This window comes from Chrysochloris asiatica, unplaced genomic scaffold (genome assembly GCF_000296735.1).
Source record: "Chrysochloris asiatica unplaced genomic scaffold, ChrAsi1.0 scaffold00022, whole genome shotgun sequence".
Taxonomy (NCBI): Eukaryota; Metazoa; Chordata; class Mammalia; order Afrosoricida; family Chrysochloridae; genus Chrysochloris; species Chrysochloris asiatica.
In genome coordinates, this window is record NW_006408540.1 from 19,483,186 (window position 1) to 19,510,288 (window position 27,103).

General features: G+C 39.7%; 1 protein-coding gene across 1 annotated transcript; it reads left to right on the forward strand.

Annotated features, from left to right (window-relative positions):
• GPALPP1 (GPALPP motifs containing 1) lies at positions 1-27,103 on the forward strand. The gene is made up of 8 exons (XM_006837617.1): positions 1-88; positions 4,480-4,612; positions 6,154-6,249; positions 9,177-9,282; positions 14,988-15,122; positions 16,793-16,957; positions 21,923-22,021; positions 26,885-27,103. The coding sequence occupies exons 1-8, from the start codon at positions 1-3 to the stop codon at positions 27,101-27,103; spliced, it is 1,041 nt and encodes a 346-aa protein (XP_006837680.1).

Sequence of the window (27,103 nt, forward strand, 5' to 3'; positions counted from 1 at the left end):
ATGGCGAGAGACCTGATCGGGCCGGCCCTCCCGCCCGGCTTCAGCGCCCGCGGGACTGCGGAGGACGAGGGGAGAGACCCGAGCCCGGGTAAGCAGCAGCGTGTCCCCGCCCGCCAGGCCAGGCCGCCCCTCTCCTGGCCTGGCCCGGCACTCTGAGAGGCCTCGGAGGACGGTGGAGCTGGGAGTGCGAGCCGCCAACTTGCTCTCCCCAGCTCTAGCAGTGAGAAGAAGGTTGTGGGGTACTCCTCAGAAAGTAGGGTACGTTGCACGTGCTTTGGCCTGGTAATCATAATGATGATTCATTCTTATTTAGCGCTTAATACGAGTCGAACGCTATATTCAACAGTCGACACACACTCAGGAATTTAATCCTGCCAGAAACTGTGTCAAAACTTGTTCTTATTCCCATGTCACAAATGGGGAAACCGAGTCTTAGACGGATGCCCAGATCACATCGGTAGTAAGTGGTAGAACCCCAGTTAGAACATTGGAGCCCGTGGTCCTAACCTCTGGACCATATTTATTGCCTTCTTATGTGCAAGATGCTAGGGTAGAAAGTAAAGATTCTTTACTCTCTACCTCCAGACCTGTTAGCTTAACCTCTAGTTATGTCATTGTATGGCACGCATACACCCAGTGTTCAAGGCACACCAAATCTCTGCACAATTCTTAGGTGCTCTAGTCTCATTGCTTCACTGTTTGCACACATCTGACAAATTCCTCGCCAACTTAGATGTCACCTCATTGAACCCTTTCCAAACTCTCCCAAGCACTGATAATGCCTTCCTCTTTACCCTTGGGGTTTGTTAATGATTAATTCCATTACATATGCGTACTTACTGCAGTGTGTTTGATTGATATGTTAGCATGTCTATCTCCACCACTGCACTGTGGTCTCGGCCTTAACACATTAATAGGCACTTGGTTGCAGTGGTGGTGTGCGGTGGAGTCAGTGTGGAACCACTGGTAGTTTCAAACTGCTGACGGTGAGATTGGCAGCCCGATTCATAACCACTACGCTACTTGCTAAATACCTTTCACACTGCTCCAAGTATATTTATCTCCTTGAACACTTGTTCAGAATAGTAGAGTCGGATTGGCACTAGAGCTGTAAAGTAAAACTGAAAGAGTAATCCTCCCATTTCTGAATCTCGTTTTAGTTCTTTGTCTACCATTAGGCCATGTATCATGGACCCCTGGTGGCACTGTGGGATAAGCATTGAACTGCTAACCACAAGGAGTTTTTACTCTAACCCATCCTAGTGCCTGGCTGATAAAAAAATTGTTGAATGATTTCCCCTTTTCAACAAACACAATATCTTGCACAAAGTTGGCCATTTTTAACACATAATCCTCTGGCGGTTCAAGCTCACCAGCTGCTCCTCGGAAACCTGTACAGGGCCGCTGTGGGTCAGAAGTGACTCAATGGCACGTAACAACAACAGTCCTCTATGTTATAATCCCATTCACTCCATAACCCCCTAGATAGCACATCTAAACAGATTTTACTTTCTTTTATTCACATTCTCTTTTCATTTTCTTGCCTTCTGATGAAATTGCATTTAAGTTTTGCCTGTTTTTTAAAATCTTTTTATAAAGTGTAATAAACATACAAAAAAAATTCACATATTGATAAAATTTCAGCAAATGAACTGATAACAGCAACAAGATCAAGAAATAGAACACGACCAACAAAGACATTCCTCTTGGACCATCATTTGGTCACTATTTGCCCCCCCCCCCCCCCCAGTCTAAGAATAACTATTATCCTGACTTATTAACAGCATAGATTAATTTTGGCATGCTTTTAAAAAACAAAGTTCTTGACTTTCCCCCAAAACCTGCTTCCCTCTGCTTCATTGTATTAGAGCATGGCAGTACCATCTCTCTGGCTTGCCCATCAGGCCAACAGCCTCGGAATCATCCTCAGCTCCTCTGTGCACTCACATCCAGACCATTAGCAGATACTCTTGACTTTCTCTTCAAAGTGTGTTGCAAATTCAATCATTTTTAAAATCAACTTTCTACCTCATGCTCTCCTCTCTGACCCCTTGTCTAGTGTCCACAGCACTCTTTTTTTTTGTTTTGTTTTAAGGGAGTTCAGATTCTGTCCCTCCAAACTCAAAACCTCCAGTGACTAGCTGTTGAATGAAATAAAATCCAAATGTCTTACCATAGCTTTTTCTAGTGTTGAATGTTTGTTGTGTGCAAGATTCTTTGCTAAATGCTTATATTAACTGATTTTATATTTACGATAACTTTAAGGTTAGAATGATTTTGGACCTCAGCTTTTTAGGGAGGAAGAAAAGAACACAGGAAGATTCAATAATTTATCCAAATCACACTGCTAATACGTGACTGAGCTGGAGTTCAAAGCCAGGGAGTCTGGCTCTGAAGCCGGCATGCTGTCCAGCTACATTGGCATTGCTTACTTTGCTTTAGCCATTTTGGCCTTTTTGTCCCTCAATCACATCGAGCTTGTTCTCCCCCTTGGACTTTGCACTAGCTAGATAAGCACTAGACTATCTAGGACTGCAAGGTCAGAGGTTCAAACCTGCCAGCTGCTCCTTGGAACCCTGTATGTGGTTGCTATGAGACGGAATCGACTCAACAGCAATTAACAACAAAAACACCAGTCTTCTCTGGAATGCTCTTTACTCAGACACTGGTGCCTGGCCACTGTCAGCTTATCATGTGCAACTCCATTCAGATCTGAGGCGGCTTTGCTTCCAGACCACTGCCATAAAGCGAGTCTCAAATGTGTGACTTCCTAATGCGTATAAAAGTTATGGTCATACTATATTGTAGTCTATTAAATGTGCAATAAATAACATTATGAAAAGTTTGAAGTATTGTGAGAATTACCAAAATGTGACACAGAGACGCAAAGCTAGCACATGCTTAGGAAACATGGTACCAATAAGCTTGCTCGTAGGGTTGCCCAACTTTACAATTGGTGGTTTTTAAATGCTGTATATGCAAAGCACAATAAAATGAAGTACAGTAACATGCACATGTTCACAATCACCTCTCTACTACTGTTTTCTTGCTTTCATAACAGCACTTTGACCATCTGAATTGATCCTATTTGTTTCATTTTATGTTTGTTTCTCAAGAAACATTTACTCAATAAATGTCATTAGATAGAAGAATGTTGATTATTTGTTAAATGTTGATAATAGTGGTTAAGGCTGGAGGTTCAGAAACCAGACTGTCAGATTCCCTATTTGAATATGTGATGTTGGGTAAGTTACTGATCCTTTCTGTGCCTTGGTTTCTTCTTCTGGAATATAGAAATAACAACATCTCCCTAATAAGGCATTTGCCAGGAACAAATAAGGTAAAAGCATGCAATTTTTTTTTAAAGAGTACATAACACATAGGAACTGAAAACATGTTATTTTTCTCTTATTCTTTTAAATTTTTTGTTTTTAGTATTGGTTGAGTAGCATGCCTGGGAAAGCTGGAGAATCATGTTTCTAGAGCTCACTCAATACCAATTGAATCAGAGTCTGGGGAAAGGCCCAGGAATCATTGTTGTTGTTTTTTTAAGAAATATTTTGATAACTTTGAGAAATGGTAAACATCCAGGTTCAGACACTGTGGTAAACTGTGGCAGCAGACTTTTAGCATCCCTTGTCAGTATCAGTATAGATAGCCATGTGTAGGTAACATCGTGAAATCATGCACTGATTAGCAGTTTTGTTGAAATGTACAGCAAGAACAAGTCACTCTAGTGAGCGGGCCCAACAGCCCCTTACCACTCTCCCAGTATCCATCTGTTCTTGTTGTTAAGTGCAGCCAAGTCGGTTACAACTCATAGCGACCCTGTATAGGGTTTTTTAAAGTAGTGCTTCTTAGCCAGAAATCAGAATAAATCATTTTGATTCTTGATATATTAGAGTATGGAATAGCATGTTAGTTACATTACTAATTCTGTGACATAAATATGTCTATCATATGCTGTCTACGGAGTCCTGATATGGCACTGTAGGATAAGCACTGGACTGCTAACCACAAGGTCAGCAGTTCAAACCCACCAGCTCCTTCTCAGAAACCCTAGACAGGGTCACTATGTGCTGGAACCAACTTAGTGGCACTTCATAACAACATACTACCCATTAGGAAAAACAAAAAAATCACGAAACTCTCAGCTAATGCATCAACCAGTACAAAACCTGTGTGTCATCTGGGAAATTATATGCTTTTGCTAAATTTATCAATTTAGTTAACATAGTTCTTTTGAATGCCCTAGTTATACAGGATAAGACAGAATAACTTCTGCCCTCCTGGAACTTATAGTGTATTTGGGGAGAGAGAACTGTGAGCACAAATCATTAGCCATTAGCAGTAAAGTTCAAGAGTGATTGATAGCCGGTCAGTGCTATGAATTGCAGAAAGGGAATTGAGGAATGTCAGCTGGAAGGTTCATTAGGGCAGTTGTGGTTGGTAATGAAGTGCACAATACATCTTTTCCAGTTGCAGGACCAGCTTTGCCCCCTAACTATAAAAGCAGCAGTTCCGATTCATCAGACAGCGATGAGGACAGTAGTTCTTTGTACGAAGAAGGAAATCAAGAGTCAGAAGATGAGGACACCGGTCCCACCGCACGGTCAGTCACTCATAAATGGTGAACCAAGCTGGAAACCCAGAGTCAGTGGGTTGGAAGAGAGAGCGTGATAGCTGGCAAAGGAATATCAAAACTTTATTTATCCAACACAGAAAAAAAATCTTCTCTGTGACAGTTTGCTTTTTACAGAGAAATTTATTCTAGTAATACATTGGTGTGGAGATTTCTACAATTTTAGTTGGTTCCTTATCTAAAGAGTTTTTCCTTAAGATGTTATTGAAGTGCCTTAAGTATTCTAAATAAACTGTAAATTTCCTTTTTAAAAATGTTATATGCAGTTTATGTGTTTTGATTAGGTAAAGGAAAGATTTTCTTTGAAGACTGAATATCTTTTTTGTTGTTGAGAATATACACTAATTCCACAGTTTCTACACGTACAATGTAGTGACGCTGATTACCTTCCTCAAGTTGTACAATCTTTCTCTCCCTCCTTCTGAGTTGTTCCCCTTCATTACCAGACCTCAGTGTCCCGAGTTTCCCATCCAGTCTTCCAAGTTGCTGTTGTCAGGTTGATCCCATAAAGATAATTCTTAGAAGACCACAGGACTCAAGGCAGCCATTTTTTACAAGTTAAGCTAAACTATAATTTGGAGCCCTGGTAACGTACCTGGTTACTTGTTGGGCTGTGAACCACATGGTCAGCTATTCGAATCCACCAACTGCTCCACAGGAGAAAATGAGGCTCTCTGTCCCAGACAGATATATAACCTCAGAAACCGAATGTAAATAGGTCGCTATGAGTTGGAACTGACTAGATGTCATTTAACAACAACAATTATTTGGTTATAAGAAGGCTTCAGAGGAGATTTTTGATTTAAGTTTTAAAGATTGTCTCACGTTCATCCAACGTCCATGGCTCCTGAAAGGCTGCATTCCATGAGAATTTGAAATTCTGTTTTACATTTTTTCCCTTCTATAGACTCTTTGATCAAAATGTTCAGTAATGGTTGCCAGGCACCCTCCAGGTAGTTGTTCTGGTCTCCTGACAAAGGAGGCAATTGTTCATGGAGGCAAGTAGCCACCCCTTCCATTTCTGCCTCCTACTCCGGACTCTCCTTCCTCTGTTGCGGACTGGATCTTGTTGTAGGTGGATCTTACCTAACTCACCATGAATTCCAGTCTTTGTTGAGTGTTGGATAACTCGGTGTCTTGTTCCATTTTGAAGCTGATAAGACAGAAGTAGTGACTTAAAGTGCTTTCTTTAATAAATGTAAAAGTCAACAATCATGAATATTATACTCAAACATCTAGAAGTAGACTACCCAAAACGTCATTGAGTACAATTTTTAATACCACAGGAAATTGATTTAAGTGACCGATATCTTTTAACTATTGTTAGGCCAAAAATAAATTCCAGGAAAATACTAGTTTAAGAACCATGGCAGGGGCCACTTTTTCTTGTTTGTGTTTCAGTGTTTGTCCAAATGGCTGAAGCTGATAATTCCTTTTTAAATTAACATTGCTCTTTGAGAAAAATGTTTTGCCGTAATTGCGTAGATGTAGTTACACTGCTGTGTTTCCAGAAAACAGAGAAGAAACCAGGCCAACAATGGTGAAGAAGGGTTTTTTGGACCAGCCCTCCCCCCTGGATTTAGAAAGCAGGATGATTCTCCTCCAAGGTGAGAACTATATCCTACTTCAGGCCATTCATTTCTCAATAATTCTACTGCTGTTGTAGGTGTTAGGTTGGTATTTCTACTAATGACTGTTAACTCATTTAAAGGTTACCTGAAATTGTTTTATAATACATTTGGAATGGACCATTCATAGGGAAAGTAGTTTCCCATAATATAAAAAAGTATTTTACATGTTTATGACACTTTCATATTATACCGTAAAGTTTCCACATTTTTATTTGATGCTTAAAAAAGGTGCTTTGTAGTAGACTGGCTAGAACATTATCTCTTTGCCTTTATTTAAAATAGGTAATAAACTAGATACAAGTCCAGGGACTTGCCCAAGGTTATACAAGTGGCAAGAGGTAGAGCTAGGGCTAGAATCCTGATGTTCTTACTTCTAATACTCTCTCTTAATTTTCCATTGCTAGATGAAACAAGTCTCTATTTTCTAAATTAGACAATTTGACTAACTTTTTTGAACCTCAAATTTGGCACCTGTAAAATATGGAAATGAGGGACTCTGATGGCACAGGGAGTCCTGGTGTGACGCTGTGGGTTCATGCGCTGGACTGCAGACTTGGTGTGAACCTCAAGGTCAGCGGTTCAAGCTCACCAGCCACTCCTCAGAAACCCTGTACAGGGTAACTGTGAGTCGGAACTGACTCTAGGGCACTTAATGAGTCAAAAACAACTCAGTGGCATTTAGCAACAACAAGAAGCTAAGAATGGAGTTCTGATGTGATGCTATAATATAAGCACTGGACTGCTAACCATTAGGTCAGCAGTTCAAACTCACCACCCACCCCTAGGAAACCTTGTACGGGGTCACTATGAGTCGGAAGTGACTCGAGGGCACTTAACAACAACAACAGTAATACAAAGAGCCCTGGTGTGGTGTTGTAGGATAAGCATAGGACTGTTAACAGTCCTAACTGTAAGGTCAGCAGTTCAAACCGACCATTCAGTCTCAGGAACCCTGTACAGGGTCATTATGAGATGAAACTGATTCCAACAACTTCCCTATTTTTCATACGTAAAATAGCTTTGCCTCAAGGAGATTTAATGTGCCAATACTTCTTGTTAGTGCTATTGAGTCGGTTCCAACTCACAGCCACTCTATATAGAGTTTCCGAGGAGCAGCTGATAGGTCTGAACCGCCATCCTTGTGGTTGGCAATCCATTGTTTATCGTACAGCACCACACCAGGCCTAACTTCTTGAACCAAGATTCCAAATTATTAAATGAACAGGATCAGAGCCCAGCACTTCTGATTCATAGCACTTTGTTGCCCCTGCCAGGAATCCTGCCTGTGAGGCTCTCACTGAACTTAGTGAAACCTGGAATATTCATTGATGGCTGTGGGGAAAAGTTTGGTACAACAGAAACAATAAAGAAACCTAAGAAATACCTCTTTCTTTGGTTTGTGTTTCTAATTTCTTCTTTACATAAGTAAGACTTACTTTTTGTAAGACCCAGCATTGCTAATCTGTTCAGAATGTGTCAAAATGCAACTCTAAAAGAAATGGACTTGGACATAAAGGAGACCAGGGTTCAAACTACCTCTGCCACTTCTTGTTGGCTGTGTTGACCTTCACCATTGTGTTTCTCACTGATGTATACTAACAGGAGCGCTGGTGGTGTCTTGGGTTAAGGATTGAGCTGCTAACTGTAAGGTCAGTGGGGAAAAGATGAGGCTGCTTGCTACCATTAAAGATTTAGTCTCGGTAACCCTTTGGAGCGGTTCTCTTCTGTCCTCTCGGGTCACTATGAGTTGGAATCAACTTGATGACACTGGATAATTTACACCAACCAGGGTTGTTTTAGAGCCCTGGAGGTACATAGGGAAAGTACTGGAACCTACTCAACAGCACACAATCTCAGCAGGGTTGTTTTAAGGAAACATGAGTGTACTGGTTGGAATGTGAATAACACAGCACCTTTTCCTTCTTCTGGGAGTCTCAATTGAACTAGCTGCATTCTTGTACACTTCACATTGTGCTGTTTGATTAAGACAACATAGAGCTTTTTATCCCACCTTAGCACATGTGCCATATACTACTGGCATCTGTGGTCTGCACATGCTGTATGTTTCCTTATGTTTGTTGCTGTTACTGTCATCATGTTGGTTCTGATCCATAGCAATCCTGTATAGGGTTTCAGAGACTGTAAATCTTTGCAGAAGTAGAAAGCCTCATCTTTCAATCCTGCGTGGCAGCTGCAGTAGACTTGAAATGCTGACCTTGTGGTTCACAGTGCAGTGCTTATCCTACAGAGCCACCGCATTCCCATATATTGTTAACTAGTTCTCATTATAAGAAGCCCTGGTCTTAATCATTGTGCCACTAGCCAAAAGGTTGGTGGTTCAAGTCCACTAGCCACTTCGTGGAGAGAAAGATGGGGCAGTGGACTTCTGTAAAGATTTGTAGCCTACAGGAACTGACTCAATAGCTGTTTGTTGGGGTTTGTGTTTTGTTTTGGTGGGAGGGTAGTACTGCTGATTATAATGCCCCTATTGTATTTTTCATTGTTTGGTAAATGTCAATGAAAAACAGGGCATAAAATAGAACATGACTCATAAACTTTAGTCCATAATAAAGAATTTTTAAAACATTATTTTTATTTAATGTGATAAGTAAAAGTTCTTATAGAAATAGGCATATACCGGTACCATAAAAATTGTAAGTTCCTGATTTACAAAATATAGAAAGTTAAAATACAAAAATTAGGATTTTATAAGAGACCTAATGGAAAAATACAGGTAATGCTAGTAAAAAAAAAAAACTAGATAATACCAATAAAACGAATATGCTAAATAAAATTCTCATTTTCAATCTTTGTTAGTAGTTGGCTTTTATTTTTGTGGCCTTTTATTTGAGAAACTGCATTTAAAGTCAGGGAGAATGTTAAAGCTACATTTTCTTTTTCAGGCCAATGATAGGCCCTGCATTACCACCTGGCTTTATTAAATCTGCACAAAAAAGTGATCCAGGCAGGGATGACCCAGGACAAGCATCATCATACGTCAACTCTGAGGTTTGGAAAATATCCGTTTCAAGAATAAGATGTAACAAAATGAGAACTTTAATGGAAAAACTCAATGATGGAAAACATTGTATTTAGATTAGTTTAAGATTGAAGTAAATTAATGAAATCGAAAGTGGTCATAAGCTTAAGATTTGAATATGGAAGAAAATAAACAGCAGTTAGAAGAGTAGCTAATCCTCCAGGTCTAATTCCTTCTACTTTTCTGCATGTTTTTTTAAAGCAAACTATATTATAAAGTAAAACGTGAGGAAAGGTAGAAGGAATTTGACCTGGAGGATTAACTACTTTCCTACTCAGCTCTGGTAGTGGTGGTGGTTTTATGCTGTGGAGTCGGTTCAGACTTACAGCAACCCTGCAGAGGGTTTCTGAGGCTGTAAATCTTTATGGGAGCAGAAAGCCTTATTTTTCTCCCGCAAAACAGCTGGAGGTTTCAAACTGCTGACCTTGAGTTTAGCAGCCTGATTGGTAACCACTGTGTTACCAGAACCAGCTCTAGTAGGTCTATGTTACATATACATGACTTCATAAAAAGTTAGGTCAGGTGATTTTGGAGTAATGTATGAAGGCTAGATTTTTAGTTAAAAGCTGAGACTTGTAGATTGTAATTTATTATGCATTTTCCCATATATGAATTTGTTTTTATCTTGTCCACAGCATCATGAAATCGATGTTATCTGCATCTTACAGATGTTAATCTCCCCAAGATCACAAAACTTGTACTTAACAAAGCCAAGGAGTAGATCCAGTTGTGACTTTCAACCACCTGTTCATTCTCTTGTACTTCAAGACCTTTCCGTATAAGGTTTTATATCACTCCTGAATTCTCCAGTGAGAATTCAACACTTACACTGCGGCTGGTTTTGAAAGGAAACATCATGTGTGGTTAAGATGGTGCACTTCGCTGTTACTTATTCATTCTTCAGCAGGATTTTATAGAGGAACTATTGTGTGTCAGATACATAGTCCCAGAAATGAATGTGTGAGCAAATTCTGTTTTCAAAAGACATCCAGAATCCATCTACTTCTGTTATTGCTCTGGTCATATTTCACTTGTTTGATGGGTCATCATACTTGGTCTGCAAAAAGACTAGTGGAAAAATTCAGTCCACCGTCCTGAAAAAAGGATAAGGAAGTTTGCTTCATTCAGTCCAGGACCTTGTCATGCTAGATACAATCTCCTTTCAAATGGCAGAGGGTGGTCACAGAAGAAATAGAAAAGTGTAAAGTGTTTTTCAGTAAAGGTCTGGGGGTAGTCATTGTACGCTGTCTTATCACTTTTCTAGAGGTTTTTTGTTTTTCAAAGTTAAAAGTTGAGAAACAAATTTTTAATTCAACTTTATTCATACTTAGAACATTGTCTAAGTCTATTTAGTTAGCAAACAGGTGTTTATCATTCTCTGGGTGGTACATTTTCTATATACTCTGGCTTCATCGTAGCTAAAGACTGGGGGAGAAGGTAGGATAATGGTTATACCAAAGTATGTCATTTTAAGGTACTGTTGGTTCAGAATTTTTTGCTTCATAATAAACTCTTTTTCAAAATGCAGTACTACAAGGGGGCTTCAAACAGTTTGAAAAATTCCTTTGTCTTTCAGATCCATTTTTCCATGAACTTTTTGAAGCCCTCACATATATTTGGTTTTCTATATTTATTTTTCTTTCTCAAAGAGGGGCTTTTCCCAGTCTCATTCTCAACATATACCTACAAATTAAGATACAGACAATAATTCTTATGGGTGACATTGTTGAGCACTTACCACAAACTAAACACTAGGAATCATATTACCTAGTAAACTAATCCAAACAGTTCAGCAGTGGTTTACCAGTTAGGATGCATTCAGCTGCAAATAACTTAAGTTGCAACCCAAAATGGAATTTCGTTTTAACCTACCTGGTTAGCCATAGTCTTGTCAGTAAGCTCATATGCATGCGAAAGTTGGATTGTAAATAAGGAGGATCATGGAAGAATTAATGCTTTTGAGTTATGGTGATGGAGGAGAATGTTGAAAGTGCCATGAACTGCCAAAAGAACCAATAGATCTGTGTTGGAAGAAGTACAGCCAGAGTGCGCCTTGGAAGCCAGATGGCTAGACTTTATCTGTAATACTTTAGACATATTGTCAGGAGGGACCAGTCACTAGAGAAAGATACCATGTTTGGTAAAGTGGAGGGCCGAAGCAAAAGAGAAAGCCCCCCAGCAAGATGGATTGGTATAGTAGCAGCAGCAGTGGACTCAAGCGTAGCAATGATTGTGAGGCTGGTCCCAGGATCAGGTAGTGTTTCGTTCTGTTGTGCGTACAGTTGCGATGAGTCGGTACCAACTCAGTGGCACCTAACAACACCAACAACAGTTAGCAACTGGGTTGTTTATTGATGCCTTCGGTGGTATACATTCTTTATTCTCAAGTAAGGAAAATATTTTTAAAACATAATATGAGGTTTAGAGGTATGCTCTCTCCAGTGTTGGTTAATTCAGCAGCCTGATGAACATCACCAAAGGTTCAGGTATTTTTCACCTATCTGTTCCATCACCTATTGCATGTTTATTTGTCCTCTTAGCCTGGCTTCCTTCATTATCCCCAGCAGGCTGCCACAGTTCTAAAATACACACACAAATGGCCAGTGTCCAGATACAGGAAGGCGAATGATCCCTAGCCTGTGCTCCTTTTTTAGAGCAAGAAAACCTTTTCCAAATGTTCCCCATATCTCTTTGAACAAAATGGTCTTATGTAGGCCACATCTCCACCAAGGCAAGAGACCAGAGAGATTGGATTTGAATTACTAATTTCTTTTCCCAGGGGTTAGAGAAGGTCCCAGTGTCGTGAGAGGGGTATGGCTTCAAAGAGGATGAGCAAATGCAGGGTTCTCCTAGCAAAGCAGGAAATATTGGTTGGGGCTTTTATAACCCCTATTTCGGGGACAAGGGTAAGTAAGACTTAGAACCATGCCTGTGGGCAGAGGGGCAATACAGTGGTAAATTGAAGGCTTGAAACTCATTCTAACTTCACAGCCCAAACTAGAAACTAGCAGGGTACATCATTTCCTTTGCATTTTGAGAAAAATAGTTCATGTGTAAGGAAAATGAAGACATACCTTGTCCAGGACACTAAAATGATTTGATACCTAGAGGTTAATACCTATATTCTGACAGCTGATGTTCAGTTTAGTAGTGTGTTGGCCATAGTTTTCTGCTTACCGCTCCAGCCTCCTGTTTAGTGTATTGTCTTCCAATATCCTCATTGATCTTTATAAAAATGTCATGTCATCCTGTCAAGGTGTGCTGAAGTTCTACTTTCACGAAATCATTTGGTATTTAGAAGAAACTAAAAATGCCTTTTACATATTTCATCATCTTAAAACCTGATTATTAGTTTTAAAAGTTCACTGTATCTTTTATAGGAATCATAGTGTGGTGCTGTAGGGTAATTACTGGACGGCTAACCTAAAGGTTGGCGGTTCAAACATCCCAGCCACTCCTTGGAAACCCTATACAGGGTCACTATGAGTTGGAACCAAATTGACGGCACTTAACAACACCATATCTTTTATATCTGATCAATTTCTTTCACCAAGTCTTTCTATTTGTTGTTGTTGTTAAGTGCTGTCGAGTCGATTCCAACCCATAGCAACCCTGTATAAGGTTTCCAAGGAACACCTGGTAAGCTAAAACCACCGACCTTGCAATTGAAATGACTTTGCAATCTGATGCATTAGCCTACGGCGCCACACCAGGACTCCCCATGTGTGCTGAGTAGAATTGCTCCATAGAATTTTCAAGGCTATGACCTTTTGAAACCAGATTGAAAGGCCTTAGAAAGGACCCCTTTCTTTCCGTGGCATATCTGGGTGGGTTCGAACTACTAGCCTTTCAGCTAGTTTTTCAGTCTTCCTATGTACTTTCCTAAGCCTGTTAAGTGCCGTCAAGTCAGTTCCAACTCATAGTTACCATATATATGTTTTCAAGGAGCAGCTCATAGGTTTGAACCACCAACCTTGTGATTCACAGTCCAGTGCTGATCCTGTAACGTCAAACTAGGAGTCCTATCTAAGCCTATGTTTCCTCAAAAGGAAAACAGGAAAAATAATGCCAAATTTATGATTTTGCTATCTGAATTAAATAAGGCATTATATACTGATTATTAAGTGTTTATGCAAGGATCCTTCAAAAAAATTTTGTGGGAAGATTCCCTTATCTTTTAATGCCATTATTCTATGAACTTCTTGAAGCCTCCACATGTTTACAATAAGCCCAAAGACAACTTTGTTGTTAAATGTTGGCAAGTTGATTTCGACTCATAAGGACCCCACTGCAGGATTTCCAAGGAGCAACTGTGAGTTTGAACCACCGACTTTGTGGTTCAAACCGACCCGGAGGTTTAAACAACGCCCTACCAGGACTCCATAAAAGACAGCGTAAAATTATCAAATTATTTTTACATACAGCGATTGCTGTAAGTAGTCGGAGAGGAGCTTATACATTACACAGTGGAGGGAAAATGAAAACAATACAAAGTAAACTCATCTGCTAGTTTGAAAACATAGGAGAAAGCTGCCTGTTAGAGTTGGAAGATAAATATGTCGTTATTAATGTATTTTTTCCTGGAGGATAACAACTGCCTTTAAAATTAGTGTACATAGTACCATGTATATAGATTACAAGGATGCTTAAAGAAACCTCACGGAAAAATGAAATTACAAGATCATGGAATTTTTCCACAGACTTTTTGAAGCCCCTTCATATATATAAACCGTTTATCAAAATGTTTAATAGGAAAAAGTTGAATTCACTTACTATAAGACTATTGTATCTTGAGGTGGTGAGGGAGGACTCATTTTGGTCAGGGCTTCATGAGTTCTTGTACATTTCTGTTTCCGTGGATGATATTGACTCATGAATGCTGGTAACAGCTTCCAGGAGCTTAGTATGTGCCAGAAATAAATAGTTTTCAACTTATGTTAACTGACAAATTGATAGTAGCTACCTGGATTTCTCGTGTGGCGCTGTAGGTCAGCACTGGACTGCAAACCACCAGGTCAGCAGTTTGAATCTACCAGCTGCTCCTTGGAAACCTTATACAGCATTGCTATGAGTCGGAACCGACTCAGCGGCACTTCCCGACCACCACCACCACTCAGAATACTATGGTGAGAGGAATTCTGAAGCCACCATGTGTTCACTAAGAAAACACAGAAATAATCTGATGAGATTTACTGGACTTGCTGGGGGTGTAGTGGCTTCGCACAATAAGCACTGGACTGCAAACCACGTGGTCCATAGTTCGAGTCCATTAGCTGTTAGAAGGAAGAACGATGAGGCTTTCTGCTCCCTCAAAGAATTTACAGCCTCAAAACCCTATACAGGGTCACTATGAGTTGGAACCAACTCCACAGCTACAACTGGGCTTGCCAGGAGACAGGGACCGGCTCTGCAGCAGCAACCACTGTGGACCCAGAAGAAATGTGACAATTAGTTGTCATTTCTGTATTATGTGGGCACGTGAGTTACTGGGTTTGGCCTTTATTGGCTTACTTGAAGGCGACAAAGATTCTCATTCAGTGACTAACCAGCAGCACATTGTTTGCTGCTTTGTTTTATTGTCTATCAGTAGCAATTTAAGCTCAATTTTAAGTAATTTAGGATCATAGTCTATAACTTGTAGCTCTAATTCAAAGGTAATATCTTGTTTTAAAAGGAAACAGGTAGTAGTGAAGATGACGAGGACATTATTGGACCAATGCCTGCAAAAGGACCAGTTAACTCGAGCATAACAGAAGAATTTGAAAAAAGGGCCCAGAGAATGAAAGAAAAACTAACTAAAGGAGACGACGTAAGTTTTAAATATTCTTACTCAATGAGACAAACTAAATAGATTTGAAAATCTAAATATTAAAAAACAAATTTAAATATGTGTATATAGTCAAAGAAGGAGCTCTGGTAGCGTAGTGATTACGAATCGGGCTGCGAACCGCAATTGCAGTCAGCAGTTTGAAACTACCAGCTCTTCCGCCGGAGAAGGATGAGGCATTCTGTTCCCATAAAGATTTACAGCCTCGGAAACCCTGTAGAGGGTTGCTGTAAGTCGGTTCTGATTCCACGGCACATAACCACCACCATATAGTCAATGACAATTACCCCAAACTATTGCCCTGAGATCATCTTTAAACCTTAAACGAAAAATGTTCCCAGAAGTCTTTATAAAACCAAACAGTAGCTTGGCTTAACTAATAAAAAATGTCTGCCTTGAGCAGGCTGCTCTTTATGGAACCTTCTCTACTAGTTAACTGACAACAGCAACTCAAAGGTAGGAACCTTAGGGGCAGTGAGGAGGAACAACTCGAAGAATGTAATCAGTGTCACCAAATTGTACATGTAGAAGCTGTTGAATTCGTGTATATTCTCACCAACAACAAATTTCAGAATTTTTTAAAACAACTAAAAAAAAAAAAAAAAAGTCGGTGTGTGGTGAATCAAAATTATCCCTTGAGAAGTAGGTAACCTTTTAGCTAAATAGCAGTTTGGCTTGTAAAGTGAAAAATATCACCAGTGAGTAATGAGCTCCTCTGAAAATGAATCTACATGAGCCCAGATTTACTCTAAAGCAAATTCCTATCAAGCAGAGATGAGACACTAAGGGAGGCAGGGAGACTAGAGTACTAGACATGGTACTAGAAGAGAATGAATGGAAATGATGACATATTATGAAACATGTAACCAGTATCACTGCGTACTGTAAGTAGAAGTTGTTAAATGAGAACTTAATTTGCTGTGCAGACTTTCCCCTTAAATGCAGTAAAACAATGTTTTTCAAAAGTAGAAAAAAAAAATGATAACTCCAAAGCTGTAACAAAAAACATTGGCAAATTTGTTAATTAAAAAGATCGGTATGGCAAAAAAATTGAATGACGTCAAAAGAACTATAGATTGGGTGGAAATATTTGCAACATATATGAAAAAGGACTGGCAGCCACCAAAGCAGAGAGCCCCTGCAGATTGGTAAAAAAACATCAATCCAGTAGAAAAATGCACAAGGTACATGCTATACAGAGGAGGAAGTGCAAACAGCTAATAAAGCATTTGAAAAGAATGGAAAATTCCACTGAAAACAAAAATGGGAAGACTTGTTCATCAAATTGTTGTTATTGTTAAGTGCTGTCAAGTCAGTTCCGACCCACAGCGACCCTGAACAGCGTTTCCGAGTCTGTAAATCTTTACGGGAGCAGAAAGCCTCATCTTTCTCCCACAGAGCAGCTAGTAGTTTCGAACTGCTGACTTTACAGTTCGCAGCCCAATTCATAACCACTATGCTACCAGAGCTCCTTTGTTCATCAGATTAGCAAACCATTAAAAAGATAATATTCATTGTTGCCAAGGATGTAAGAACACTACTAGGTCTTTCTATAATTGTCAACTTTTAAACCTGACTCAGAAGCATAGCCCTTGTGCATTGTTACAGCTATCTGTGCTTTCCATGCTACTGTGTTTTTTTCTTTCTTAAAGGATTCACCTAAAGCAATTACAAGGGAGTCATGGATGACTGAGCTTCCTCCAGAAATGAAAGAATTTGGTCTTGGGCCAAGGACTTTCAAGAGACGAGCTGATGACAAATCCGGAGATCGATCAATTTGGACAGATACCCCAGCAGACAGAGAAAGGAAAGCTAAAGTGAGTGAGAGGTTTTGTTTGTTCATTTATTTCTGTTTATGTTGGCTTTATTTTGAAAAACTGTAAGAGGAAATTATTTAGGGGTAGTGTATTTTTTTTAAATAGGGGCTCTGGTGGTACAGTGATTAAGAACTCAGTTACTTACTAGGGGATCAGCAGTTCAAACCCACCAACCACTCCATGGGAGAAAGATGTAGCAGTCTGCTTCTATAAAGATTTACAACCTTGGAAACCCAATAGGGCAGGATTTATTCCTGGTATGGTACTGTGGGTTAATGCACCATACTGCAAAGCTGTTTGAACTACAAGGTTGGCAGTTCAAGCTCACCAGGTGCACCTCGGAAACCCTATACTGAGTCTCTATGAGTCGGGATTGACTCGACGGCACTTAACAACAGCAACATAGGGTCACTATGAATTACTATCCACTTGATGACAATGGATTTTTTTTTTTTAACTTTATGATTCTGAAAGGGAAAATGCAGATTTTTCCCTGGTTTATTGATTCCATTTTGTAGATGAAGAATCTAATTTCTTTGAAGTCACCTTTTCAAAGTTCACAGAGCTGGTTAGGGATGAATAAAAATTTAATTCTAGATCTTTGTAACTCCAATCCAAATTCTGTGGTCTTTATACAGTTTTATAGTGTCTCCATGAAATTACCTTTAAAAGTATCTTAGAATATTTGTAAATCACAAGATTTCTTTTGGGGAAGAATTAAAGCTGCAGACTCATCTAGCAAGTGTAGGGAGACATCAACACTGTATAAATGACTGCTTCCCAGTGCACACGGCTGCACGTTACAGCCACGAGAGGTAAGAGGTGCCTTCATGAGTACATGAAATTTGTTGCTGTTGTTGTTGTTAAGTACCGTCAAGTCGATTCCTACCCATAGCGACCCTGTATAGGGTTTCCGAGGAGCAGCTGGTGAGCTTGAACCACTGACCATGCAGTTCAAACGGATTTGCAGTCTGGCGCATTAACCTACATGAAGCTTGGGAGTCTGCAAATCTACCAGACGTCAGTAGGCAAGAAAGGGAGATCCTCACACTGTTTTAGATTTTATCCTTTGGAATTTTTCTGTTCATTCTAAAGCAATTCATTGTGTTTATTGTATTTAGGAGTTGAACCATGCCCCTGCACTACTCCTTCTTAAGTTTAGTAAAAAAATTGTAATTCCTCAGTGCAACCTTATCTAGTGTTTCTGAGAGCTGTAAATCTTGATGGGAGCAGACAGCCTCACCTTCATCCTATGGAGCAACCCTTGGGCTTGAACTTCCAACCTTGTAGTCAGCAGCCCAATACTTAACCCTCAGCACCAACCAGGGCTGCTTATTTTTTGTAAGCTGTCCCATTCAAGTCTTCAAGCTTGACTCATGGTCAGCTTATTCTTATGGCTCCATCATTCCTTACCTAAGCATCTTTAGTTCATCAGCCTCGCTCTGTGATCCTGTTCGTCAGTACCTACAAGTCTCAGGACTTCTGTTTTGATTCTGTAACCATGAGTTGAATCCTACTCAGTCAGACAATGGACTTGGTTACAGATTATAGAATCATGAAAGCACTCCATAAGTAGTTTTCATTCTAGTGGAAAACTGACTGTGAAGTAGACTGTTACTCTTAAAATGTGGATGGTATGTTTAAGTGTCCATATTGTAGCACCGTCCCCTGAGCACATGGCAGCATCTTAAGTTCTCTTTTGATCTGAAGATTAAAGGAGGAAGTCTGAGAGCAGTAGTAAAAAGGTGAGATGAGTCAACACACACAGGGCAGAAGAGGCCAAAAAGTCACAGTGTGGAATGAGCCCCACACCTTGAAAGGCTTGTGTTTTATAGAGATAACAAACATACTGCAGTCTTTAGGACAACCTTAAGGTGATCTCACTAGGTAGACTTTTTTTAATCTGTGCTTACAGATAGGAAAGTCTGTGCCTTTTTCCTGTATGTGAATAAATGCGTAGCCTACAGCCATATATGCAGGGTGTCTTATTCAGAGGAAAACAGAAAAATGGAACAAATCAGCTAGGTAGTACAATTGGAACTTAAGGGATTTTTAAGCCCCATAACTGAGTTTTTTTAGATTTGATCACTTTTCCTACCAATACTGAGAATGTTTTGTTTAGTATTGACAGTGGACTCAAAATGAATTCTTAATAGCCCTTAAAGTGTATATGATATTCTAGCATATTGTTATTGTTGTTGTTAAGTGCCATCGAGTCAGGTCCAACCCACAGCGACCCTGTAAAGGGTTTCCGAGGGAAATCTGGCAAGCTTGAACCGCCGACCTTGCAGCCTAAACCAACTTTGCAGTCCAGTGCATTAACTAACACACAGCGCCCCACCAAATAGTACCACAGAAATAGATTTATGTCACAAACTGTATAGTATCACAGAGATTTGTACCTGTCTTTGAGTTTTGACCCAGCCTAATGTTAATAACTAATGTTTGTCAAAGCTCTTAGCCAGATTTCCTTATTGCTAGATTGCTAGGTTTTCTATTCTCATTTCTTACTTTGTTATGTTTGATCGCCCAGCATACATCTCCCGTGGCTCGTGGCCTAAAACAGGTGGTGGTAGCTGATGTTCAGTGCCGTGGAGTCGGTTCTGGCTTATAGCAACCCTGTGTAGAGTTTCCACGGGGCGGCTGGTGAGCTTGAACCACAGACCTTGCAGTTCACACTGACGTTGCAGTCCAGCACTTTAACCACAGTGGCACACTACGACTCCAAAACAGGGGTTGGGAACCTTTTTTCTGCTATATTTGGTTAAGGTGTGACACTGTGGGTTAATGCGCTACACTGCAAGGTTGGTTTGAACCATAAGGTCAGCAGTTCAAAGTCACCAGCTGCGCCTCAGAAACCCTATACTGGGTCACTATAGGTCGGAACCAACTCGATGGCACTTACAACCACAGTGTGGCTGTTGAAACTGCGGTTGCCTTGGCAGGGCCAGACAAAATGATTGTGTGGGCCTTATACGGCCCGTAGGCTGGACATTCCCCACCCCTGACCTAAAAGAAGTATGGTTGCTCTTTAGGAAGAAAAGGAGGTGTAATATACAATTCAGGATCTGCACCTCCCAGCCTTCGTTTAGTCTGCCACGTCTTAGCATTAAATGTTCTGGTTTGTAATCTCCATTTTGCCATAACATCATTTTTCTCTTATACTTACAAATAAAAGCATTTGTTTTCTGGGAAATTTTTATGGAAAAATAAGAAATTAGCTGTCCCTAGTTGTTGTTGTTGTTGTTTTCCTATCGTTATCACTATTTTGAAATTTGTTTTCATCATTTCCATTAGAAACTCTGTACCATATGAACCCTAATTCCCCACTCCCCTGTCCCAGTCCCTATTCACAACTTTCTCCCTCCGTGCATTGCAGGTAACTTCATGAAGTGGAATCATTCGTATCTGCGTTTGTTCACTTACCTTATGTTTTCAAGGTTGAGCCGTGTCATAGTGTGCATCAGCACTTCGTTTCTCTATGAGACTGAGTACTGTGTCATTGTATACATGAGTATGTCACACATTCTCTTTATCCATACATCTCCTGATGAACATTGGGTGATTTCTGGCTTTTGCCTATTGTAAGTCATGCTGTAATGATATAGTTCTATATTATTAACGTGCTTGATTAGATACAGTGCTAGTTTAGTTTGGTATTAAGATGAAAATTGTATGAGGGCCTCCTTGGTTTTCTTAATCAAATAATAATAGTATAAAAATATGCTTTCAAAACATTTATTTTCAGCCATTTTTATGTGGTCCAACCCCACCATTAATTGGATCCCAATTCTCTAGAATATTGCTACAGTGTTTATAATTAAGATTTTTTTTTGGATTTTTATGTAAGTACTTCGTTTTCATACATGTGCTGTATTTTCTTACATGTGTTGTTGATACTATTGTTTTAAGTTTCACGTTCAGATGTTCGTGGTCTGTATATAAGAAAGCAGTTTTGTACATTCACCATGTATCCTACAACATTGCTGTACTCGCTAGTTCCAAGAATCATTTTGTAGACTTTTGGAGGCTTTTATCCTGTTTAAAAGACAAGTATTGTTTTATTTTCCAACCCATATACCTTGTATTTCTTTTTCTACCTCTGTTAAAAAAAATTTTCCCCTCAGAAGTGATTTCACTGTGAAATGAATTTTAGGTGTCCTGGTGTCACAGTGGGTTAAGCATTGGGCTGCAAACCAAACCCACTATCTGCTCCATGGGAGAAAGACGAGGGTGTCTGCCTCCTTAAAAATTTGCAGCCTTGGATTCCTTATGGAGCAATTCTACCGTGTTTTATAGGGTCTCTGTGAGACAGAACTGACATGGCAAAGGATTTGGGGTATAATACAGGAATTTTTTTTAAGCCTCATTTTGTCTTGTACATATTTTTAATGTCTGTCAGACATCTCTGGATTCTATAAATGGGAATGTCTTTTCAGTTTGTTGGTTAGAGTTCATTTGTCTTCATGCAGATCATACTGCAGAACCCTAAACAATCCCTCTTCTAGAATATTGATACTTCTAATGGGAAAGGGGAGTCCTGGCGTGGCGCTGTGGGTTAATGCGCCAGACTGCAAAGCTGTTTGAATCGCAAGGCCGGCGGTTCAAGCTCACCAGTTGCTCCTCAGAAACCCTATACAGGGTCGCTATGGGTCGGAATTGACTCAACAACACTTCACAACAATGGGAAAGGATACAAGCAGCTTGCCTTAGGTGGTGATTGTTGTGTATGTCTGTGAGTCAGTTCAGACTCATAGCAATCCTATGTAGGATTTCCAAGAATGGCTGGTTGGTTTGTACTGCTAACCTTGAAGTTAGCAGTCTAGTGCTTATGCTGCAGCACCTCACCAGTTCCTTAGGTAAGTCTCTAGTTACTCTATCTAAATAAAAATAATGTGTATTTCTTTTTATTAACTCATAATTACACGGTTCAGTAAGTACATGTGTTCTGTGTTCATTCCTCAGGAAACACAAGCAGCAAGGAAGTCACTGAGTCAGAAGGATGAAGACCATGTGTTGTCAGGAAGGGATAAGAGGTTGGCTGAGCAGGTATCCTCATACAATGTAAGTAAAAAAATCGAATGCATAACCTTTTCATTTTTGTCTCTAAAATTTTCTCATTTCTCTCCTTTATATCTTCACCTATGCATTGGTCCTTTACATATGTCTGTCCTTCATGTTTCATGGGTGACTGCTAAACTTTAATAAACACTTAGCTTCAGTTACTGTTGCTGGTTGGTCTTCATGTTTTGGATTAAATCTCTGAAGATTTAGAGTTAGCCTAATGTATGGTGCTGTGGGTTAATGCACTGGATTTCAAGGTCAGCAGTTCAAGATCACCAGCTGATCTTTGAAAACCCTATGCAGGGTCGCCGTGAGTTGGAACCAACTCAATGACACTTAACAACAATTAGGTGACCAGTATCACTTTTAGGTACCTTGCAGTTAGCAGTCCAGTGTTTATCCTACAGCACCACACTGGGACTCTTAAGGAAGGGCTATATTTAGCTCTTTATATTTAAATGAATGTCTCTCTTTAGGGAGTTAAAATACAGGACTTTGTTAAATTTAGAATTTTGAATATTTTTGAGTAAGGAGGCAACTAAGTTTTTCTTCCAGAATTAGTTTGAATGCTGACATAATTATTATCACTTGACAGATTCAGAGAGTACCCTTTGCATATCATGTTACTCTTTTGCTCGATTGTATAATCTTTGAAACGAGGGTTCTTTTAATATGTGATTGTGGGTTTATTTTTAAATTCTTAGAATGTCCGGTGTGGTCGCTTTCTTGTGAATAAATTGTCAGTACTTTTTGAATATGTGTAAAAAAAAAAAAAAAAGTCTGTCCTGAAAAATATTTGACTGTGTTGTGTAGTACTTTAGAAATGCACTTCATTTAATGTTTTCAATTTTTACTTTAAATCATTTACCAGAAGTTAAATCACTAGATATAGATAGTATTTGATCAGAAAGCCAGAGCCCTGACAACTCACAGAAATCCTCCACTCATGAGAGTTTTTAAATTACAAACAGGTGTGGAATGATTACTATAAAGATTTACATAGGGAAGAAATATAAGATTTAAATACAGGAGAAATAAATTTGGTTTAAAAATACGGTTCAATCTCATTTCATAAACTAAGCAGGTCAACATTCACTTGGCATATTACTATTCTGTTATAGTGTCTTCTGTTTTAGAAAAACTCAAGATTGTTGCCACTCACAGAGTAAATGTAAATCCCTGAACCCACTGGTTCCTGAGAAGTATTGTTGGGTTCAAGACGTTCATAGTGTTACCAGGTAATGAGACTCTCCGTGAACATCAAGGAGACAGTAAGCTTGATTTCATGGGCATAGGAACATCAGGAACAGTGAGGCACACATGAACACTTTTGGACACTGACTGAAAACTAGACCCACATGAAACAGGGACATTCATGTAAATGAACCAGCTCAAAAGTCATTTCTCAACAATATTCAAAAAAATCACTGATATTCAGGACATGTTCTCTGAGAACAAGGAAGTGGAGTTTGTTTTTTCTTCACCTGTTTTTATTTTTTGAACTCATTTTTGAATTGTAACAATTAATTATATACAGAAAAGTACACAGATTAGAAGTGTCCAGCTACATGATTTTCACTAAGTGAGCACACCTGTAATAACACAACCAGATCAAGAAGCAAAATATGACCCTCACCCCAGTCACATATATGCTCCCTCCCAGTTGTAAAGGATTTTCATTATTATTATTATTATTTTTTTACTACTGAAACTTGGTTTTATGAATTTCAAACTCAATTGGACATTTTGGGATATAAATAGATAATATCTTAAAATCTTGTCTCAGAACACTAGATTCACGTGACTTTTTCCTGTCAAAGGTGTGTGTGTATATATATATATTGTTGTTGTTGTTATGTGCCGTGGAGTCAGTTCCGACTCATAGCGACCCTGTACAGGGTTTCCAAGGCTGTAAATCTTTACGGCAGCAGAAAGCCTCATCTTTCTCCCATCACAGAACAGCTGGTAGTTTCGAACTGCTGACCTTGCAGTTCGCAGCCCGATTCATAACCACTACACTACCAGATACATATATATATACATATATATATACATATATATATACATATATACACTATAAATTTTGGTGCCTTAATAGATGTCTGGATATCCTGGACCAATACTTTTTTTTTTTGCTTCTATTCCCTGTTTTTCTGGTTTTGTTTTTGTTTTGTTTTGATGTACACAACCAAAGGACACATTCTTTAAGCCTGCCTCCTGGCTTCTAGCACACAGCCTTTTTCTTTCCATGAGTCTAGAGTCCTCAACTACTCCATGTCCTCATCTCTTCATCTCTGGTATCGCTGCTTCTCTGGATAGAGTCCCACATTCTGCTCATGCTTTTCTCCCTTAATGGTCCTAGGGTCCTCTGTTCCTGGAATGTAAGATTAACTACTTCCCCCTTTATGTTAGGAAACTTCTACCTTTAGAGTTGTGACCATCGCAGTTAGTCATGATAACAATGACTCACTATTGAATCATAAGAATCTTATCCCCATCTCCTTTCACCAGACCCACCTAGACAAGATGAAAGCTATTCAGTAGGGATTCTACCTTCCTCTGCATTCTGAAACTAAATTCCTTCTTGAAAACTTGTAAGCCAGCCACTTTGTGCCTTTATAGCCCACCTTTTTAGGTTATCAGTGTTTAAGCTGCCCATCCCTATCAACCCTGCATAATGAAGCAATGGGCTTTATCATTAGCTCATCAAAATGTAGCAATTTACACTTGTTTCCTTTATCAGATTTCTTTATCTTCCTCTCTTTGAGTTCTGATCATCAAGCAATTGAAGCTAGAACAAAAGGGTACTATCTACAAGTTTGGATGTTCTTGTGCACCTCCCTTCACTTCATATCAGCTGGACACTTCACTCTCAGCTCTAGCCCTCTGTGGCTAGATTCTTGTCCATGGGTTTAGCAGTCCCCAGGTCTCACCACACTTCAGACCAACCAGCCCTCCCTTTTCTCTCTCTCATCTCAAGGTCAACAGGTGTCTTTGGAACATGGTTGATATTTCTTCATTGCTGCCTTTCCCCGTCTTCCACTTACCAGTAGACCAGTGTTGTTGCCAGCAAGCATATTACATGCCTGCTCATGTGTTTCCTTTGAGTTTCTGTCTTGGAGGGGGGTTTGTCCTGAAGGGATGTGATTACTGGCCTTGATGGCTACCCAGTAAGCAACTTGCTTGTTTTTACAGTAGCCAATCAGACTGCCGTTTTTGTTTTGGATTTTTCCTGCTGGTCTTTCTCTCAAGAAGTATCTTCTGTTCCTCTAGCTACTCCAAGCTGGTCTGCATGTCCTTTTAAGTGGGAATGTCCCACTCAGAAGGTTCTGGATGGGGCTCGGGATTCCACCTAAGGTCCTATACTCTGCAAAGGGTTTGCAAGAGGCCTATTTCACTGTGCAAGATCTAGAACCCCTTTCAGGTATTCCAATCAGTTATAGGCTGAAGGCAGACTTACAAGCGTTCTGTAATCATGCTTCCTGATAGTCCTTTCTCTCCCACTCAAGTGTCTATTTTATAATAGTAGGCAAGGGAAACCAGCATTTATAAGACAGTCAAGCATCCTAACATTATTTCCCCTCTTTTACCCATTCAGACTATGCCTCAATTCCTGTGTCACAGCCCCATTGTTCCAAGATTAAGCAACATCACTATTAATTTCTGTCCCATTTTGCCTATGTAAACCTGCCTAAGTGTTCCCCTATGACTAAAAAGCCCTGTACAAATGAAAATTTTAAAAATTCAAAACTTTTGAAGACTACTGGTCTGTACTACAAATATCAACTCCTCCAACCCCCTCAAAGCTTCTTCCATGCAGTGTCAGTCTGTCTTTTACTTTAATCGATACTGAAAATTCTTCTGGAATCCCTAACTCATTAAACTCATTACCTTTGCTCACGCCTCATCCAACTGCATATATCTGAACATGTGGACACTTACCCCACCTCAGAAGAAAAAAAAAAAGGAAGGAGGTAAGAGGAAAAGAAAGAAAACTGGAAGAACAGAAATTTAGCAGCATATACATGCCAACAAACTCTGCCCGGACCTTGGCTATGGCCACTTCTGTGCCCTTATTTCTGTGTTTTGCCCTGTTTTGCCTCAGTCTACGAGTACCCTTCTCCTCCCATCTACTTGTTAAAGGTTCCGGTCAGCCTTCAAGGACCCACGCACCCAGGAAGCTCCGGGCAGGCTCCCAAGTGAGGGTGTCCTTGCTCTTCTTTCACAACCGTGTTCTCGGTTCATGAATTGATTTTGACACATCACGGGATGCTCTGTGTTACAGCTATTTAAAAATTTGGTTCCTCTCTGTCATACTTTTTGTTATTATGTAGCATATTTTTGGTAGACATCTTCATTAAAGGACAAATTAAATTTGTCTCTGATATATATTTTCTTCACAGATGCTGGATTTCTTGGATTTAGGAAAACCTATTGGGGTTATAAATTGTTGTTATGTGCCATCGAGTCATAGGACTCATAGTAACCCTGTATAGGGTTTCCAAGGAGCAGCTGGTGAGCTTGAACTGCCATCCTTGAGGTTCAAACCGACCTTGCAGTCCCGCGTATTAACCCACAGTGCCACGCCAGGCCCTCCTTAATGTTCACTGTTGTTGTTAAGGGTTGTTGAGTCTGTTCTGACTCATAGTAACCCTGTACATGGTTTCCAGGGTCAACTGGTGAGTTTGAACCGCCAGCCCTGTAGTTCAAATTGACCTTGCATTCCAGTCAGTGCTTATCCTACAGCACCACACTTGGACTCCAGTGTTCACTGTTACTACCTAATTATTTTGTTTTGGTTCCATATTCTGTCTATAATTTGTACAAACTAAGATTTTTATTTCTGTTATCTTGCCTTCCCAGGACTCCAAAAGATCAGAATCTCTTATGGACATACATCATAAAAAATTAAAGAATAAGGCTGCTGAAGATAAAAATAAGCCCCAAGAAAGAATACCATTTGACCGTGATAAGGATCTCAAGGTTAATCGGTTTGATGAAGCTCAGAAAAAAGCTCTGATAAAAAAATCTAGAGAACTGAATACCAGATTTTCACATGGTAAAGGCAATATGTTTTTATAA